Source organism: Sinohyriopsis cumingii, chromosome 13 (genome assembly GCF_028554795.1).
Source record: "Sinohyriopsis cumingii isolate HCF-2022 chromosome 13, ASM2855479v2, whole genome shotgun sequence".
Classification (NCBI taxonomy): domain Eukaryota; kingdom Metazoa; phylum Mollusca; class Bivalvia; order Unionida; family Unionidae; genus Sinohyriopsis; species Sinohyriopsis cumingii.
In genome coordinates this window covers 67765822-67788399 of record NC_142973.1, presented here as the reverse complement: position 1 = coordinate 67788399, position 22578 = coordinate 67765822, and the positions used below count along the sequence as shown (strand labels likewise).

The 22578-nt window shown below is 35.5% G+C and overlaps 1 protein-coding gene across 3 annotated transcripts in view; it reads right to left on the bottom strand.

Moving 5' to 3' along the window:
• LOC149785777 (uncharacterized) overlaps positions 1-22578 on the bottom strand; it is a 145511-nt gene that overhangs the window by 19834 nt on the left and 103099 nt on the right. For all 3 annotated transcript variants that reach the window (XM_089979686.1, XM_089979687.1, XM_089979688.1), the window contains 9 exons: positions 20224-20373; positions 14748-14855; positions 13493-13634; positions 10245-10585; positions 9598-9688; positions 7083-7178; positions 5353-5906; positions 4763-4846; positions 723-859 (listed from right to left, as the gene is read on the bottom strand). In XM_089979686.1, the coding sequence (XP_089835812.1) occupies positions 723-859; positions 4763-4846; positions 5353-5906; positions 7083-7178; positions 9598-9688; positions 10245-10585; positions 13493-13634; positions 14748-14855; positions 20224-20373 (1703 nt within the window). The remainder of the gene's footprint in view (positions 1-722; positions 860-4762; positions 4847-5352; positions 5907-7082; positions 7179-9597; positions 9689-10244; positions 10586-13492; positions 13635-14747; positions 14856-20223; positions 20374-22578) is intronic.

The window sequence follows — 22578 nt, the reverse complement described above, 5'->3', positions numbered from 1 at the left end:
ACACATGTACAGGTAGTGTATGTACTGACTATATTTTTGTATCTCTAAACATGTAAAGGTATTGTGTATAATGACTATATTTCTTAGTCTTTCTACATATGTAAAGGTAGTGTGTGTATTGACTATGTATTTTAATCTTTTTACACATGTAAAGGCAATGGGCATGTATTGACAATATTTCTTTTTACACATGTAAAGGCAATGGGCATGTATTGACAATATTTCTTTTTACACATGTAAAGGCAATGGGCATGTATTGACAATATTTCTTTTTACACATGTAAAGGCAATGGGCATGTATTGACAATATTTCTTATTCTACACCTGTAAAGTTAGTGTGTTATATTATTATATTTCTAAGTCTTTCTACAGTGTGTGTATTTACTATAAATCTTAGTTTTTCTACACATGCACAGGTAGTGTGTGTATTGACTATATTTCTTAGTCTTTCTACACATGTAAAGGTGGATAGTGCAATGACTATATTTCAAAGTGTTTCTAATGGTAAGTACGTATTTAATATAATGTCAGCATTTCACGTAGCTATTTTCTACAGTATGCAGATATTGTACAAAATACTGCAGCTACTCATGAGTTCTACAGATGTGCAATTATTGTACATGATGTCTACACTTCAGAGATGTTTCTACAAGTGTTTCCAGGTTAGTGTATAGATATTCTAAACTACAATATACAGATCTGTGCACTTCTAAAGCACCAACCTTTGTTGAGTAAGAATCTTTTTAATCTTGTCTGCCTTATCCTGCCGTTTTTGTTTTTCTTCTTCTGTTTGATCCTCTTCTTCATCAGAGTCAGGTATCCATCGTTCAGGGATTTCCACCTTCTCTGGCATTAAAAGCTAAAACATAGACATAAACATTAACTAGAACTATATGTGATGGGTGGACTGCAATAGGCCCAATTCCCCACAATTTACTCCAATGAACCATAACAAAGAAACTTGTTTTGCAAAACTTTAAGTTAGGAGATTAGCAATCAGGAACTACAATTCCTCTAAATGATGATGTGAAATGCTTCAAATCTAATCTATTCAAGAATTTATCAATACAAGCTACATACCATACAAGATATGAAAATAACTGACAGGAACAATAACTCTGTCCAAATTGGAGTAAACAAGGAGCAAACCCATAAAAAGCACATGTATACCATTGAAAGAATGCTTACATAAAATTGCATCAAAATGTGCAATAGTTCTTAAGATATCCTGATTAAATCAACAACCCATGTAAATGTTTTAAGTTAATTAATAAGAGCAATAACTGTCCACAATGATGCAAAGGAGACAAAACCCATAAAGGTACATCAAAAGTTGTGATGAAATAACTACATTCTTAACAAATTCTATCAGAATTTTCTGAATGGGTACTTGAGCTAAGCTGAATTCAAGCAGCATTCCAACTTTCCATATGAAAACATGGGCCTAACCCTATCCAAAATGGAATTGTCATGACAAAATCGATAAAGGCCTAAGTGACAATGTTCAAAAACCAAATGGCATCAACTTATGTGAAGACAGGAAGCCAATTGTCAAGGGCCATAAATCTGTCAGAGCCCATCCGATACAGAGTCCATCCTTGTACAGACAGAGCCCATTCTTGTACAGATAGAGCCCATCCTAATACAAACAGAGCACATACTGGTACAGAGCCCATGCTTATACAGACAGACAATCCTTGTACAGACAGCCCATCCTTGTACAGCCAGAGCCCATCCTAGTACAGAAAGAACCCATCCTTGTACAGAGCACATCCTTATACACACAGAGCCCATCCTTGTACACACAGAGCCCATCCTTACACAGACAGAGCCCATCCTTATACACACAGAGGTCCTTATATACACAGAGCACATCCTTATACACAAAGAGCCCATCCTTATACACACAGAACCCATCCTTGTACAGAGCACATCCTTATACACACAGAGCCCATCCTTATACATACAGATGTCCTTATACACAGAGCCCATCCTAGTACAGAGTCCATCCTTATATATACAGAGCCCATCCTTATTAATATAGAGCCCATCCTTATACAGAGCTCATCATTATATACACAGAGCCCATCCTAGTACAGAGAGCATCCTTATACAGACAGGGCCCATCTTTATACTGACAGAGCCCGTCCTTACACACACAAAACCCATCCTAGTACAGAGTCCATCCTTATTTATATAGAGCCCATTCTTATAAAGACAGAGCCCATCCTTATACAGACAGAGCCCATCCTTGTACAGAGCCAATCCTTATACAGACAGAACCCATCCTTATAGATAGAACCCATCCTTGTAAAAACAGAGCCCATCCTTGTACTGACAAACCCCAACCCTATAAAAGACTGAGCCCATCCTTGTACAGGCAAAGCCCGTCCTTATATAAGACTGAGCCTATAATTGCATAGAACCCATTCTTGTACAGACAGAGCCTATCCTTGTACAAGGCAAAGCCCATTCCTATACAGAGCCCATCCTTATACACAGAGAGCACATCCTCATACTGACAGATCCTGTCATTGTACAGACAGAGCCCGTCTTTGTACTTACAGAGCTCATCTTTGTACAAGACAGTCCATCCTTCTACAGAGCCCACCCTTGTATTCACAGATCCCATCCTTATATAAGACACTGTCTAAAGATTATACAAAAGTTTCATGAAGAAACCTCAAACTGTTAATGATACTGAAGTGCAAACACAATTTTCAAAAGTACTAATCTAACAAAGCCTTTAATTTATATCTCAAATGGTTGTTGTTGTTGTATGGTTTAATGCCATTTTTCAGGACAAGATAGGCTATACATGGCGGCCAGTATAATTGGTGGAGGAAGAACCCTGGAAAGCCCCGGGAAGAACCACCGACCCACGAGAAGCTACTGGCAGGCTTTCTCACGTACCCACATTAGCCGAGCCTGAATCTCAAATGGTACAGGAGATCTTAGCCGGAGAATAGTGTGAAGGAAGGATAGTTTGAGTTGCTTTTGTGGGGTTTAATGGCACTTTAATTGCACATTACTGAATATATCATACAGAGGAAATGAAGCTAAATGCCTTTTTCAATAACACAATGGCAGCCAAACAAAGATGTTCTGGGCAGGTTTTGAACCCTCAACTCTTGGAGTCCAATGCTCTCCCAACTAAGCTGCTGTGGTTCCCCTGTGATGGATGGATGGATGGACACAATTTGAAATATTGAAAACCCTTAAAATGCTAATCAGACAGAGTCTACCATTTGCAGGACACAATGTCTAGTCTTAACATAAAACATACCAAGTTTCATGAAGATATCTTAGATGGTTCAAAATATATTAAGCAAAGAAAATGTGACAAGCTCGCTCCAGGATATCTCCTCTATGACCTGATATCAATTAGTCTAAAAGATAGCAATATTTCCTTCAAAATATGCTCCAATTGCACAGCAATCAAAAAACAGTATATAAAAAACTGACAGACCATAACAGTACTTAACTGAGGTCTAATTAATCTTACACCTGATGCCTGGGAGGGTTTCCTGGGTCTGGGCTACCATCTGTTGTATTTCTGGTAGCCAAGTTGGATACTATAGTCTGGACCCAATCCATTCTGAGTCTTAGTTCATGTTTAGTCTCAGAAACTAATTATCTGACACAACTAAACTTATCTCTGAATGATTCTAACCTTTTGGAACTTTATAAAAGCTCATTATTTTTATTATTACTGTTATCATTATTATTTATTACTACTACTTTTGTTAAGGTTGAAAGGATTGGTTGTGCAGAAGTTTTCAAGATCAAGCATTTGGTTAAACTAAGAATGGAATCCAGATAATATAAAAAATGTCACAACTTTTCCAAATTTTAACAACAAGTATAACAACAATTTACAAAGAAGAATACTAGTCAAGAAGAATGACCCATACCCAGGAAGAAGTCTCATGTTAAAGTGCTTTAAATGGACTATTTAGATTGGGCTGCATGGTTCTACTTCGGTGTTCTAGTGTATGTTAAACATGATTAGTTGTTTTGATACCAAACAAGATTTTTAAATGGCAGTTCCAACCCATCAAAACACACTGTGGTAATATAGCAGTAAATATTTCAAACAATGGATTAGTTCAAGGGGAAAGTAGAGTAATAAAGTTTGCCCACACCTTCTGTGCTTCAAAATGCCTTTAAAAGCAGACATGAAAAATAGAAACATTGATCTAGTACTGATGCAGAAAATATTACCGGTGTCAAAAAGTCTCTCTTATCTTCCTGAAATTATACAAGAACGATATAAACTTCACTGGAAACAAAATGAATTTGTCTGAATTTTAATTCATGCAATGAATAAAACTTCCACTGAATGTAAAACTCACTTTCTTCACCAATGCATGATTATAAAAGCTAAAAGTGTTACTACAGCAAAAATGGTGGGTCACTATGACCTACATTTGAAGGGCATCAATATTAGGTTCCTGAAATTAAACCTATTTCAAGATAGATGATTGGCACACAACAATATCAAGAAAACTGAACAAAATAAAAAAAATAAATGAAAGCTATTAGCGGGAAAGAAAAGCAGATCAAGGTGACCTACATTTGCTAGCAATGATTAATCCTCATGATGAATGTGTCCATCAAGTTTTTATAACATTAAAGGAATGGCGCTGTATGCAATGCCACTAGAAAAATTGTGACCCCATTTTTGCAGTCATATAAAAAAATGTTTTTTAACCTGATGGTGGAGATGGATATGACAATGGAACCAAAATAAAGCACTTACAATCTCCTTCTCGAAAGACCTCTCATCAAATATTCTGTTGGACTTGGCAGTAGAGCTTTTCACAATGTCTGGAACAGCATCCATCTGTAGGAAGACAATGAAAGTCTTATAAACTAAGGATACTTTATTCCCGTTACTTCATACCGTATATATTTCATACTGCAGGAGATAAAAGTTGTATTTTTATCTGATGTTCCCCTGTCCTACGCCAATATCAAATATATTTTCTGCTTATTGATCATGTGGTACAACATTCATCTCTGCACAAAGTTTGTACCACTTACTAAGTCATACGCCAATATCAAATATATTTTCTGCTTATTGATCATGTGGTACAACATTCATCTCTGCACAATAGTTTGTACCACTTACTAAGTGTGCTAAATAAAAAAATCATCTGTTTATAGTCATGCAGGGTTGAGAGGATTTTAACCCTTAAGTTATGCATCTGAATACACATGGTGGAAATTTCTTTCTTGTATGCCTTACTGAAAAATTCAAATCACAACATGATTCAACTTTGGTTTTCACAGACATCGTGGTCACAAAACAAAAAATGCAAAGTTAATAATGAATAACTGCAAACTTACCGGAGTTATTAAATCTCCAGCTGCTGTGTGCAATGTTGGTGATGTTGGGCCTGGACTCTTCTCTAATTTTATTGGCTGTGTACTAGATATCGTCATGTAGCGCCCTCTAGAGGATTTCTTTGCACTTGCCATTGCTGCAATTTCAGGATCTCTCTTTTCCCATGGCCGTGGAAATGTGTCTTTTGACATGCCTGGATAACCTTGTTGATCAACGTTAGAGTTCATGGTCATTGCCCCTGTGGTAGAGGCAGTTGAATTCTGGAAAGCTTTTATTTGGGGAATGAAAGGTTCACTTGCAAATCTTGTAGAACTAAGATTGGTCATAGATACACTGGTGAGAGTGTTCTGGCTATTAAAAGGGGTGAAAGGTTTAGGTGTCATGAGATGAAGTAGGGATCTACGTCTAGCTGGGCCCATCACATTGTCGGAGTTGGGAAGTACGATAGACCAGGGTTTGGCAGTGGTGCTGGCTTTAGACTTCGGAAGGTTTTCATACACAGGAAAATCTGAGTGTGTATACTGGGATGGTACACTACTGATTTTAAGGACTGCATCTACAACAGAGATACACAACTGCATGCAAAAAAAGGATACATATATATATAATGTTGGAAAAATTAATAATATATGAGGAAATTCTGCAAGCAGAAGAAATGGAAAAAGGGAAGTAATTACTGGTCCCAATTTTGAGGTTGTCTAAAAAAAATAGTACTTATTTTTCTTATTAGAGTAATTTCCTGTGAATTTATTTATTATTGTGGATATTTATTTTCGTGGTTTTAGGAACAATTAGATACTTTTTAGTGCTCAAATTTGTAGATTGGGAAAAAGTTTAAATTGTTTAAAATGAAAAATCATTATCTTCGAGTCTGTTTCCACCATGAAAAATAGTGAATTCAAAGTATCTGCACAATTTCTGAAATGAAAAGGCCTGGTCTATTATGTCTTGCTTGTTTGCGTGTGGTCCAAAACCATGCATAGTCAATGAGTTATACTATGTCTTGCCTGTCTGGGTGTGGTCCTAAACCATGCATAGTCAATGAATTATACTAAGTCTTGCCTGTTTGGGTGTGGTCCTAAACCATGCATAGTCAATGAGTAATACTATGTCTTGTCTGAGTGTGGTCCTAAACCATGCATAGTCACTGAGTAATACTATGTCTTGTCTTTCTGGGTGTGGACTTAAACCATGCATAGTCAACGAGTTATACTATGTCTTGCCTATCTGGGTGTAGTTCAAAACCATGCATAGTCAATGAATAATACTATGTCTTGTCTGTTTGGGTGTGGTCCTAAACCTTGCATAGTCACTGAGTAATACTATGTCTTGTCTATTTGGGTGTGGTCCTAAACCATGCATAGTCACTGAGTAATACTATGTCTTGATAGTTTGGGTGTGGTCCTAAACTATGCATAGTCACTTGAGAAATAAATGAAGTTCACTGTAACCGTAACCTCTGGTAACTGAAGTGCTTCTAAAATAAATCCATGCAATGTGCTGGCAGCTCAGGTCTGTGCTGTTTGTTTTACTGATTACTCCAAACAAGCTGCACAGACCCCGATGTGCTGGCACATTATGCAATGGGACTTTGCAGTTTGCAGATGGACTTGACTTATGTGCAAGTATGTATGATCCTTTGAGTAGATTCATAAGATTCATCAAACAATCAGATCCTGCTGGTGATGTAATAAGAGCAGAGAAAGGATTCTATGTTTTAGGACATGTGTACCTGGTTCATCCTTCTTTGACTTATCCCGTCTGAGGTCTGACTGACGTTTTACATCTCGGACTGTCTGAGATTTAGGCTTATCTTTAGGTATCAAACCTGAAAGCACCATTCCAACAATATCATGCTAAATGGTCTCATAAATTACAACTCAATCTTATTGATCAAACTTGCATTTTTTACCTACTACTTAAAAAATTTCATAATCAATGAAAACTATCTCTAAAAAATAGTCAAAGTTAAAAATTAACATTTATTGTCATCGTAACATCAAATGCTTAATCAAGCAATATTTACAATTATGTATTATAAATTATGGTGTTCAACTTCTGACTTCAAAAATATTTCCACACTCAGAAGTAACATCATTAATATTTTTTGCTAAAAAAATTTGCAAATTGTGTCCTACAATGACACTGCTGAAAGCCTGACTAGGTACAGATGAAATGCATGGCGATATGAAACAGATTTTAATCAATTTTAATTAGTCCTATGGGGGATAATTAAGTCAAAAAATTTAAAAAAATAATCTCGTTGTTACCCATATGAAAATATAACAGGTCATTCTGAGCATCAATTCACTTGTGAATGGTCTATCTGTCAACATTTCGCTGTTATGTTTACACCATTATTCAACTGGTCTATAATCTGACACTGCTACGACAACTGTTTCCATCAGACTAATGAAATGCAGATGATGTTACCATTGCTGTTAAACTTGCAGAATTAAAGTCCCCAACATTAAAATCTAAAGTCCCCAACACTAAAAACAGGAGTCCCTTGAAAGGATTGGCACCCTAATTGCCAAAAAGAAATTCCTTAAAACTGCAGAGTGCTGAAACCTCCTCCAATATTCATCAGCAACAACATCATCTTTGAATCAGCTAATGTAGATGTCAGACTGGTACCATTTTGATTTAGTACCAACAAGACAAAATAAGAAGTCTTCTGATGGAAACTCTATGTTATCATGACTTTCTGCTTTAGAGAAGTCACAAGAAACAAGACTTTCAAGATGGTCTCTGGTTTTTAAGCTCAACACAGTAAATTCATTCCCATCATTATATATAAAATATTAGTTTACTTAAGACCTTTTTCTTTTTTTACTTTTATATTTTTTACTGTACATGTTTTCTTTTGAAGCTACATATCATTAAATTAATCCCTAATGTTATTATCTTGCTAATTTAAATATTTAATTAAAATTCATGTATTGCCTATTTTAAGATAATTTGTTTTCTTCAGATTTAAATGTTTTACAAGGGAAAAATTCACTTCACAACACTGTCTACCGCTTCGAAGTAAGAACACCTAATTAATACACATGGATGTCACTTACTTTTTCAAACGCATTCAAGACCCTGATGACTGTAAGCCCATATTTCAATATCTGATAAAAAAATCAACTCAGAATATTGGTTCCAGCATGGTAACATGCTTAGCCAATCAGATGCAAAATAATCTAAATAGTATGCACGAATCTCGCTCATTATTAAAAGTGTCCAAGTTTTTGATGATATCAATCTACATTCCAAGTCTGGTCCATCTACATTCCAAGTTTGATTGAAATCAAATCAGAAATATGGACTCCAACTACTAATTGGCGTAGACACTGGACCATAACAATAGCTCAGCAGGCCTCTTGGAATAGAAGTATTTGCAGCAAAAATATCCAATGATATTAACCTTCTTAATCCAAACCAAGAGCCAAAAGGAAAGTAGCACATGTGATTGCCCAACTGTAATGTGAGCAGTGCTGTATCAAATTATTGTTAGTACTGAAGAAAAGTCCTCGAGGTCAATGGCATCTTGTTAAGAGAGGTCATTCCTAAAACTGCCTATTGCAGGGCTAAGGTAGCCTTAGCTAAATAAAAACTGCCTATTGCAGGGCTAAGGTAGCCTTAGCTAAATAAAAACTGCCTATTGCAGGGCTAAGGTAGCCTTAGCTAAATAAAAACTGCCTATTGCAGGGCTAAGGTAGCCTTAGCTAAATAAAAACTGCCTATTGCAGGGCTAAGGTAGCCTTAGCTAAATAAAAACTGCCTATTGCAGGGCTAAGGTAGCCTTAGCTAAATAAAGCCAGACTGTATATTTCTATCACAAATGTTTCAGCTGCAGCACTTAATCTAATAGTCATCCGACAAATCATATAATCTAAGGAAGCCTTCAAAAGGCAGACCACATTTGTCAAAGATTATATTCAATGGTAGCAAAAGACATGCCACAGATACTTGGATGTGTTTATTACAGGAAATTACAGAAATTACAATTTTAAAAGAATGACAACAAGAATGGAAACAAAGGCCAATGAAGATCCTCTTAAACAGGTACCTCGACCTCTATGACACACATCAACCTCTATGATACACATACCGACTTAACTCCAATGTTGCTAAGTAGCTGTAGTTTTAATAAATACATAATGGCATACTGTTTCAAAGACCCATATATTAAGATTTAAAAGGTTCTTATAACTAGATGCAAACAAAAAACTATAATTTGGTGCAAGGAAACATACCAAAGAACCTCTTTGTATTGTCATCTGCTTCACTGATATCCCATGGTGCACCACCATCTGCTGCATCCATTTCCTGCTCCTGATCTTGACTCTACAATATCCATTACAATTTTGTTACCATTCTAGCTTTCATATGAATTGTGTGTGTTTGTATATATATATATATATATATATATAAACTCAAAATAGGATACATGAGAACACTAGCCTTATAAAAAAAGGACTGCCTTGTACCAAGGCTTCTTATAGTGAGGAATTACTTGTACATGTACTGTACACATAAATTACCTAAATCACTTTTAAAGCTAATAATTAAGTAATCTTGGATATACTTACAACCATCATACATACAATTATCATTTAACAAAGTTGACATAATGTTCAAATTTTTGCTGCCCTTATCCAAATGGGCTAGAACTTTTTCTTTTGTAGACCAGAAGTTTTACAGGTCATTTATATTCTTCTTAATAATAAATTAAAATGTCTCAGAAATATACAAAAATAGACCTAGAACTTCATAACACATACCGTAACTTATCAATTTTGACAATTTCACCATTATTTTTATGAAATATATTGACTACAGTCAAACTAAAACTTTAAAATAAAAAAAAGGGAAAAGGCTACAACTGCAATAATTGACTCACTTGTGTGGAAGCCTGGGATGGTTCACTGCTCAAAATTTGTACTGGAAATGCATGAAAGGTGTTCTGTTGACCCCTAGATGGAATTAAAGGTGCTTGTGACAAGACTGGACCAGCTTCAGACTGGTCAGGACTAATGTAGACCAGATGGCTTGATGGAGTTGTCTGGTTTGAGATGGTGTGCACTGGATAAGTGGGTACATTCTGACTAGAGGGTGGAGACAGTTGGGTGGGAGACAAATGGTAAGTGGCCAATAGGGCAGTCACTTGGGCCAGGTCCTTGGTCTGAAGAGTATCCAAGTCAGTCTCGTTGTACGTTGCAGTCTCCTTCTTAGAAACAGAAGCTGAAAAAACATTAGGGATTGGAATATGCATGAGAAGCATCATAATCACATTTGACTAAATGGTCGAGTCTGGAAAGAGTAATAAATATTATAAACAAGTCAACCAAACATAACACTAGACTAAATGGTCTAGTCTGGAAAGAACAATCAATATTACAAACAAGTCAACCAAACATAACACTAGACTAAATGGTCCAGTCTGGATAGAATGATCAATATTACAAACAAGTGAAGCACATATACCACTAAAATAAATGATCCAGTCTGGACAGACTGATCATTATTACACACAATCAAGCAAGCAAACATAGCACTAATGCAAATGGTCCAGTCTGGATAAAATGTTCAACAATCAGCCTTGCATTCTTTAACAAGTACACTTTATTACTCTGGTCAAAACTAGAGTATAGTCAGCAATTATACAGTTCACTTTATGAAAGCTTTTAGCAGTTTCCAGTAGATAACTAAATATTAATCATCAAATAGAAGAAAAAAATACTAAGTTAAATGTTATCACCTGTGACAGGGTAAACATGACATCAAACAATAAAAAAGAACACTCTTCTATCAAAATAGAGCTACTTAAAGGAGTTGATAAAAGTGAATAATTGTTGTTGTTCTAGGGTTTAAAGCCATTTTTTCAGCACAAGATAAGCTATACATGGCTGCCAATATAAATGGCAGAAGAAGAAACCGGGAAAACCCTGGAAAGAACCACCGACCACAGCTGTCTCGAATACCCACATTGGATGAACCTGAGACTCGAACCCACGCAGACAGAGGTGAGATGGCAATGATCCGTAACAGTGGGCGCTTTAGACCACTCGGCCACTTGGGGCCCAGAATATTAATTGTTCTTTTCTTTTTAAATAAAACTCTGGTTCTTAAAACCAGAATCAGTAGCTATTACCATTGTCTACACATGAATAGAAGACAAAGCCTTTGGTTACTGTACATAAGTAGCCTATAACTCAAGTCAAACTGCAAACAACAAAGATCTGGATCTGCCACAGAATTATGGGAATGCTTATCAGGGTCTATGTTATTTCTTGTAGTGATGACTCCAAACAAACTGCACAGACCCAGATCTGCTGGTGCATTATGCAACAGCAGTTCTGGATCTGTGCAGTTTGCAGTTAACTCGTCTTAAAAGCTAATATCTATAGTGACCTTGGAGTGACAGCCAATAATAACCACTATTAGAAACAACATTCATGCAATATTAATTAACTTTTATGAGCCAGCACAACTGAGGCTTCACATAAAATGCACACCGTCCACTCATCTAATTTACATACTTATTAAATTAAATACAATACACAGTTAATCTGCTGATCATAATGTACAATGTACAGATATTAATATGGTAGGCTGAAAACCAAATGCACATATTTATTCCTATTTCCAAATGCATTGTGAGGAAGGGCCTTCTGTGTAGGCTAGAATGCATATAGCATGGAACAATCTATGTGATTATGACCTGAACATAAATACTTCACCTTGTTAGGTCATGTCGACCTTTGGTTGCAAGGTGTAATACTAACAGAGATCCATATTGTTATGAAGTTTCATGATAGGAACATGAACATGCCCAAAAAATGAACTTTAAACACAAAATTTGAACAAAGTTATTGAAGCATGAAATATAGATCACATACATATCATCAATAGTTTCATGATTCCAGCATGGAAACTACCTGAGAAATAAATATTAAATATAAAACTAAACCCATTAATGACCTAAATCTGAATGAGGAATTAGTGTTCATCAAGATGAATCCAGGTTCTAGACAGTTTGTATACATCAAGAAATAAAACCTGTGTGGTCATAAACTAAATGCTAAAACATTATCTAAGCCAGTCAAATGTGAACTGTAGGTCACTGATACCTTTATTGTATGGGTATGGTACAAACAGAGATGTATACAATTATCAAGTTTGATTATTTCAGCATGAACAGTTAAAACATGAAATGTAATCAAAGTCAGTGGCACATGAAATATGGGTCAGTCAACTTTTTGTGATGAGGGTGAAGTATTTATCATGATACATCCACCTTCCAAGTTTCATGATTCAATGTATAATAGTATGTATACAGGACTCAATGTACAGAATTCAATGTATAATAGTATGTATACAGAATTCAATGTATAATAGTATGCATACAGAATTCAATGTATAATAGTATGCATACAGAATTCAATGTATAATAGTATGCATACAGAATTCAATGTATAATAGTATGCATACAGAATTCAATGTATAATAGTATGCATACAGAATTCAATGTATAATAGTATGTATACAGAATTCAACGTATAATAGTATGCATACAGAATTCAATGTATATAGTATGTATACAGAATTCAAAAAAGCTAAGTGGTCAAGTGCTAAACACAAAAATTGAACCCAACACAGTAAAATGAGAAATGTAGGTCACAGTTACCTGCTTTCATATAAGGGTTTATTACCAATAGAGACACAAGCAATCATCTAGTTTGATAATTCTAGCAAAAACAGTGTTTGAGAAATAACTTAAAAGAACTGAACTAAAATCAGTAAAGCATGAAATAGAAGTCACAGTGACTGGTTTGTATGATAATGTTGTAGTACTCATCAAGATACACTCCCTTGCCAAGTTACGGGATTCCAGGTATAACAATATGTTTACATGGTGCTAAAACCTTGAGCTAAACAAAATGTAACCACAAATGTACAATTAATGTACATGTAAAAAGTTCCAAAATTAGCCCTCTTGGCACCAATCCCATGTGGCAGGTGCTAAGAAAACCACTCCAAACTGTTGTCTAAGACCATGAATGACAAAATGGTTGAGATGCAGTGAGGCTGTAAATATATACATATGCTTTTATTTGTGTGGACAATGACATTGACAAAAATAAGTACCTTTCCCATGTGTAGCCCCTGAACGGAGCGTGTTTATGGCTTCTGATAGACGTGCTCCTTCTTTGTTGAGTCCCTCCATCATCGTCTGGACTTGGGCCAAGTCCTTCTCCATCTTCAATTTAGTTTTCAAGGACTCACTAGACTGTAACAGGAAAGAAATAAGCAACTATAAAAACCAAAATACTGTGCTTCTTCCATCTTTCAACATCCATATCAAGAAATTTATCATCCTGTATGTATCTAACCCACCCACTGAGGGCCTTCATCCATCCACCCACTGTCCATCCATCCATCCATAGCCTAATAAAACATATAAATAGCATTTAATATAGTCGTGGCAATTTAAGTTAATGTACATTCAATCTTGTGACTCTGTATACTACTTTAAAACAAATATCTTCTTAACAAAAATAAATAAATACATTACGAGTGGAAGTGATTATATGGATATCAATCAAAACCAAGCTTCCATTTGAAGATGAGAATTTCCCTGACAAGGGACATAATTCTGTCCAAAATGGATTAAACACAACTGATTTAAAATGGCATATGCAAATGTCCAAGACAATGTTTATACATATTGCATAAAAATATGTTAAAATGGTTCTTAAGCCATGCCAGTTACAAGCAAGAGCCCATGCGAAGATACAAGTTAATTGTCAAGGGCCATAACCCTGTCCTGAAGGGAGCTCACAAGACAACCCATAAAAAGTACATTCTAGGTCTGAGACAATCTACTTCCCAAACTACATCAGAATTTACTGAATCATTACTACACTATGCTGTGTTTTTTTAAGTGAAGATTTAAAATATATCTAAAAGGGCTATATCTACATTAAAATTGGACTACAAAATACAAAACCTTTAAAAGGTACACATACATTAACCGGCAAATCACCTACTAAAATATACCCAAAAAGGTGCATGGGTTGCAGAGTTATGGTAGTTAAAAGTCTGAACAAAAGATGAATGACTGATTTAAAAAAAGATGACCAAGCCTTCATGCAGTTCCCTAATAAATGACTATAAATCTCTAATTGTCAATATGAACTTGTGTAAAATACAAATATAACTTAGAGAATTTTATAATGATATGATGATATACGAGACAGACATGAATGTAAATTTCATGGTATGGTACAAAATTTACAGGTAGAGGTCGATGTTAACATCCTACATGGTCATCATTTTGTCTATTTTTTAACAGTTACTTTATAAATGAATCAAATATATTTTAACCACTAGCACTACCTACCAAAGATGGTGCACTTTTGCTGCGGGTCAGATCTCCATTAACTTTTGATCTCAGCAATGCAACTTCATGCTCCACTCGGCTGTTTTCTGCTGTGGTGGCCTCCAGTTGCTACAAAATAAATTTGCAGCAAATTTAAATTAAATGGTATGAGATGAAAATTTAAATCAAAAGTTTTAGTTCCCTCTTTTGGCACTGCAAAAGAGTTTTCCTCAACAATGCAGCTGATGAGTATTTTGTCACATTAAAAATGATTCTGACCAAGTGAATATTTGGCAGCAAAGTAAAATAATCAATGCAAAAATGTTTAAGTAAAAAAAATATATATTTTTAAAGAAAGAGATAGCATTATACAGTACGTATCACTTTCAAGAAGCATGCTGAATTTTCTAGATTATTTCATTGACAATGCCTGAACAGAATTTACATTGCTTCTCTATAATCTGTTTACAATAATGAAATGAAGAGTCCCTCAAAGGGACTAACAATCAAATGGGCATAAAGAATTTCCAGAAATTAAGATAAAAGACCATTTCTTCTTTTGAACTGTTAAATGTTGAAACTATCTCTGCTTTTCTTTAAACTAGCTGCTATGTACACATATATGACGACAGATTGGCATTATTTTCATTCTGGACAAAGCTGACATCATTAGAAAACTTTTGTAAAAAGCATCATAACACAATAATCCATTCAATAGGAGCAGTGACAACAAGATCTGTAAGACAGTCATTGTGGCAGCCATATTTATGTACACTGGCACTGTTTTCATCAAGGACCAACTAGGTATTATAAGATTGGTGAAAACCCCATGTTGGTAATGCCATCTGTCTGGTAAGGAGATAACAATATTTTCAAGATATGACTTCATTCAGGAGGAGTATCAAGAACAAGATTTTCAAGATGGCCACTGTTGATGCCATATTGGGCACCATCCTCATTTAGGATCAACTAGACATCGTAAGAAGTCTTTAAGTGAAATACAATGTTGATAGAAGCTCCATTCAACAGAAGTAGCAAAGACAAGGTTTTTAAGATGGCCACATTGAATGGCCAAGCAGCACAATTTCTCGTCTAGGATCAACTAGAAAATGGGATGAATGCTTGTGTAAAGATTGAATGCAATCATTCAAGTAGTTTAGTGGAAGTAGCGATAACAAACTTATGCTAATGGATGACAGATGGATGATGGACAACAAAAAGCATCTCCTAAGCATATCTGGTCTATGACCAGTGGCGCTAATAAAATCACATCAAGGTTTGTGCTCTTTTGAGTAACAACTTGAATAATTAACATGGCAAAAAACTTTATTGGTCTTGATTAGAGTGAGTGTAAGCTAAACTCTTATTATTATTGTTGCCTATAAAGACATAACAATTCAATTGATGTGTATCGGCATCAGATTTTTTTCAGCAATGACATATTTCACTGATTTCTGTACTAAAGCCAGAATATCCCAACATATACAGAATCATGTGTGACAATACATCAACACAGTCACACATGAATGTGATGTATCAACAATAGAAAGTATTAAAGATTAAGACACTGGACTCTTTTTCTGTGTATTATCATTCAACTATTAGATGTCTACTTTTGTGTCTCTCTAATGAAATTATTACAATTTTCTGAGCTGTTCTTTTGTGTATGGATATTAGTTATGATACTAGGTCTCATACTCGGCATGAGAAACCACCAGTCTCAGTGATGAAACAACAGAATCATTGTTTAGTTCTGATGTACAATGGTAAACAAATCATATGCTGAGGATTTCACCATTTTCATTACAAATTCAGTTATGAAAAAGAGTTTGCTGATTTTATGTCCAAAAAAAAGCCTCCCATAAAACCTAAATGGCATGAGAAGTCTTAAAGGTAAACCCTCCAGCTCTATTTGTGGCTCCATCTGGACATACTATGCGTTTTCAGAGTCAAATAATTACTAAGTAATAAAACCATAGGCAGAATCTTGAAAATGGTCATGATATGTTCAGGGAGTACTTGTAACCCCACTGAATGCTTACACCACCCATATCACAACAAAGATAAAATACCATATTTACCGTATATGTTGGGACACCGTATTTGTTGGGACACCATAAATTAATTTTAAAAGTAATTTTTTTGTGCACTGTATGTTCTGGGACACATCGTTATTTTCGAGTCGTAAGTTGTGGGACACCTTTTAAATCATTCGAAAATTACATGTCGGAAATTGCACTCCTGCTGAAATTTTATTTTAAAAGATATAAAACTGTGTACTTGAGATAAAACTCTTTAATCCACTGCAGCAGCATCTCATCAACACAACCCTTCTCCTGCACACGTACGATCTATTATTTTGGTACATTAATATATTTTTTTTTTTATAGCTTTCTCATACCGTGAAAAATTGTTAGAGGCAACACACCACCTGAAGCAGAAACTGCAAAGACAAAAGTCAGATTTTTTCAAATCTGCACTAGTCTTGCTAATTCTCACACCTCTGACGCCCATCTTATCGTCAGTCCATCCAGGAATGCGATCAAAGTACACTAGAGTTTCATCCATGTTAATGATCATTTTGTCAGCGAAATGATCTGTTTCTCTTCTGGCCTTCACGAATTCATCACGTGATTTTATTTTCTCCAAATCTTCTGGATGATGCTGGGTCATCGATGTTCGCGCACAAAGTACTATATTGTGTAACTTTAAAAACTGTTTCATTGTTTTGCTTTATTTTCAAAAAATTTCGTGAATAGTGGTGAAAAGGAACCAAAGTTGGCTTCCATATCTCGGCTGTCTTTGTATATTCAAAACTAAAAAAAAATAAAAAATCGGCACACTTAAAAGAATCCATAGTCGGTTTCCGAAGTCAGCTTGCTTTGCAATAAAATAACCCTTGTATTGATATCCTTTTAAAAAAAAATTCAGCTTCCGAGTCCAAAGTTGGCTTCCAACGTCGGCTTGCTGTGTAATAAAAATAACCTTTGTCTTTTATGTCCTGTCGGTAAGTTCAAAGAAGAAGTTTACTGCTGGCTGCCAGTTGTGTTTATTTACCACCAGGGCTTCTATGTGTTTGGCATCTGTAATAATAATTAATACAAACCTGCATTGATGTCTGCGGGTAAATAGTAATGATACTTTTGTAACCCGCGCCGGCAAAAAGATTGTCACTTGCACTCAAGTGAATTTGTTTTCAAATAATCATTTTTATTTGCGAGATACTGTCATACAGTAGACCTGGAAATAAATTAATCTTGGCTATTTTGCACCTAACACCGTGCCATGCGTGAATGGCAGTTGTCTTCAATATATCGTTTGATTATTTCCCTCTCGTTTGCGAAATCGTTTGCTTCTCTTCTGGCCTTCATGAATTCATCACATGATTTTATTTTCTCCAAATATTGCTGGGTCATAGACATCTGTGCACAAAGCACTATATTGTGTCACTTTAAAATTTGTTCCATTGTTCCAATTTATTTTTGAAATTCGCGTGAATACAGGTGAAAATGAACACAGTTTACTTCCTTATCTCGGCCAGCTTTGTATAATAAAAAAAAAAAATCAGCTCACTTCACAGAAACCATAGTCAGCTTCCGATGTCGGCTTGCTTTGCAATAAAATAACCTTTGTATTGAAATCCTTTACAACAAAAAAAAAAGTAACCAAAGTCGGCTTCTGAGATCGGCTTGCTTCGTAATAAAAAAAAAAACTTTTGTCTTTGATGTCCTGTCAGTAGGTTCAAACAAGGAGTTAACTGCTCACTGCCAGTCATGTGTATTCACCATTAGGGTTTCTATGTGCTTGGCATCTGTGGTTAGAATTAATACAAAGGAGCATTGATGTCTGCGGGTAAATAGTAAGGATACTTTTGTAATCCGAGCTGGTGAAAAGATTGTCACTTGCACTCAAGTGAATGTATTTCAAATGATGATTTTTATTTGCAACATACTGTCATACAGTAGACCTGGATATAATTAAATCTTGATTATTTTCCACCCAACACCGTGTCATGCATGTATGGCGTCTTCAAGATATCGGTTGACTATTTCCCTCTTGTTTGCGATTTTGTTGGCTCCAGTTTTCAGTCAGATAACATGTTCAAACCTTTGAGCACAACCACACACAACTGTTAGTGTTCATGTCAATGAACAACGTGGTGTGTGGTATCGGACATAATTGATACACGCTACAGTATGGAAGCATACGCCACTTACACGGATTTCATGGAAATATTTTATTCTTTAATGCTCATTTGAAAAAAAGGAATAAATGATAACACAGGTTAGTTTCTTTATTTTAATTATCAATTATGCGTTTTATTTATCTTTTTCTATTGCAACGTGCATGGGGGGGGGCAAACATAAATGCAATACAAATTTATTTCGTTTTTTAAGTCTTGGGACATATGGCTAAAGTGAAAAAATGTTGCACCGTAAGTTCTGGGACAGGAAAAAAAATTATTATTTTATCGTGTCCCAACATATGCGGTAAATACAGTAAGCATTGTAGGAGGGTTTTATCAACATATATATTGCATCATCACCTCTATACTGCAGTATATATATATATATATATATATATATATATATATATATATATATATATATATATATATATATATATATATACATATATATACTGTAACATCTGCCAACTAGATGATACATATCGTGATATGTATTTTATCACCACCAAAGTATTTTCATGTGTACTGCATAGCAAGGGGCCCCGAGTGGCAGAGTGGTCTAAAGCGTTCTCCGTTATGGATCACTGCCATCTCACCTCTGTCTGCGTGGGTTCGAGTCTAGGATTTGGCCAATGTGGGTATGTGAGAAAGCTTGCCAGTAGCTTCTCGTGGGTCAGTGGTTCTTTCCTGGGTTTTTCTGGGTTCTTCCTCCCCCATTAACACTGGCTGCCATGCATAGCCTATCATATGCTGAAAAATGGCGTTAAACTCAACAACAACAACAACTGCATAGCAACAAAGCAGCTGGGGCACAACTCCAGTTGCCAAGTAGCAGATACCTATAATACTATCACTGTTACCATGCAATCAGGAATCCTAAGCCCTGGTGGGAAAGGAGGAGGGATGTGCATGGGCATAGCACCCTCACCACATGAAAAAGCCATGCTACAGAAACCAACACAGTAGAAAACTCACTGGATCAACATAAACAACTTGGGGAGACCATATTAAGTAGACAAGCCAAACCCGAGAGGGAGCTGACATGCAGACAGATCTTCTCTCTTTCAAAACTGTTAAAAGGATTGGAATTTAGAGTGTAATAATCCTAGAGGGAGGGAAAACAGTCAGCCCAGGACCATGACAAAGGGAGATCTGAAGTGAAGGATTTATATTCGAGTGAAAAGGAAGAGGAATGTTGGGTATCAATATAAATTTTTAAACTACATCACTAATGCATGCTTGATTGTGCTGCACAGGAATGAGAATATTCAAGAATGCTTAATTTGGACTTTTTCTGTTTGTACAAACCTTGGAGGCCTCAGCCAGGTTGTACAGAACCATGGAGAGCCCTTTCTCAACACTGTGCTGCTGATCAATCAATCGATCCATCTCACGAGAGTTGTCTCTGACCTGTTCCTGCTGCTTCAATATTTGGTCAAGGGATTTCTCCAAAACATCCTGGATCACAGTAAAAATTTATAATATGACAATATTTGTGTTTTGGGGAAAACTGTATTCTATAAAATGACTAACATTGATACGAATAATGCAGATGAAGGAAAGCAAAAACCTGCTTTGAACACTAAGTGACATATCCAGCAGGAACTTTTCCACTTTACCTGCATATAATATGCACCAAAATAAAAACAATATAGACCCTGATCTGACATCACATAATCCTGCTTACAGTGGGTTACCTCATTACCAAATGCAACAATAAATATGGTGGTAAATGCTGCCTGAAGAAAACAAAACAATTTGATAACTTCATCACAATGACCAGTGGCCACTCCCTCTACATGACCAATTTCCTGGGCATCGATAATTTTTATACAAAAAGTACCCCTCTTTCGGCCAAAAATGTCACATTTATCCCTCATAAGCAGTCATACTTTATCTACATTCTATACATGTCCTGAACCAATATTTAATTCACAAAGTAAGGTAAGTCTATTTCCCAATCACAGGTTTTCATTATTAAAAGAAGTGTTGTCAAAAGTACATTAACATGTACCACTATGGTTAATATTATATCATTATCTACAAATGCCAAAGTTTACAGGAAATTGGTTCAGCAATCTTGTGATAGAGTTTTGGGCTCACAGTGCTGTCGAGTTCTTCTCTTTGATGATTATGACCAAAGGTAATTCTCTAGATCATAACATGGTCGAAAGAGGCTAAATATAGCACCTGTGGATTCACACAAAGAGAAATGAGCCTTGAACAAAACAATGTACTAGACAAAGACCAAAAACTCACATGAAAGCATATGTATCACTTCCTTTAAAAACTAGTCATTTCATCCACTCTATAAAGTTTTTGACCACATGATATTAAACTGCACTATAATTAGCAAGATGGGAATAAATCATCAAAAAACTTGAATATGTCATCACGTAAATAAAACATTCCTACTTAAAAGTACTGTATTTGATGGCCTATAAGTCGATGCGAAGTATAAGTCAAATCAGCAAATTTGCCATATTTTCAATCCTTCATCCATATATAAGTCGATGCTGAGTACCTCGGATTGTGTTTTTCACTTTGTTCCACATAGCAACGCGAATTTTATCCTATCTGTAACTCAGTAACCTTTCCAGTCAGGATCATTAAATGTAGCTAAAAGTACCTAATTTGTTTCACATTAAGTATTTTAAATGTATTATGTACTTTTAGCTACATAATGACGCCGACCTGAAAATTTATTGAGTTACAGATAGGATAAAACTTGTGATGCTGTGTGGAATTAAATTATAATAACTTTCGGTTTCATGAATATTAAAAGTACCACTGTATACTATTTCATATTACCAGCAATAGGGAAATTGCATCATTAATACTAAATGTTTTTTCCAGGTTTTTATTTTGTTTGGTGGGGGGGGGAGAGAGAGTACAGAGTGAAGGATGCCTATGTATTCCATCTCATTTTTCTTCTTGCACCTAGTGATCAAAATAAAATATGGTCCGATATATGAGAGAGAGAGAGAGAGAGAGAGAGAGAACAAGCGAAAGAAAGTTCAGCTCTTCATGGGATTTTTTGTTGTTTTTTTAAAACTTATTACCCTCGTGTTGCTGAAGCTTTTGTCAAACAGAGAAAACATTAATAAATGAAACAGTAAATGTAAACTATGAAAATACATACCATACTCCTTCAGGGTTTAAATATTCACAATAGTTACATCCATATAGTCTCCATTAGGTTAAATCCCAAGAATAACCATTTTGCATGCTGTCTAATTTTCTTTGCAACAACCTCTCCATTCCCAACAAAAAAGAATTTGTTTAAAGTGCATGTACTCTTCCTGTACTTAGGCAGCAATTGTTTTTGATCTTTGCTCATGCTAGATGTACTTTAAATTGCTGTTGGTTCCATTGGCAAGTTCAAAAATTTAACTGGCTGAAAAATTTACAATAGTAACCACCTGGCATTTCCTTTAACTATATGGTACGGTATTCATAATACTGATGGGAAGCCCCATTTCCCTATTGGTAGCCTCACTAATCTGATCTGGTCTGCTGAATCTTGACCTCAAACAGGTGTTGGCTCAGAACGACTGAATACAGCCTTAGTATATTTAATTAGCATGTAAATACCACTACAAAGCCATGGGATTCTTTTAATAATGGAAGTGGAAACAAAAATTAGAAGGAATTGCTTACCTA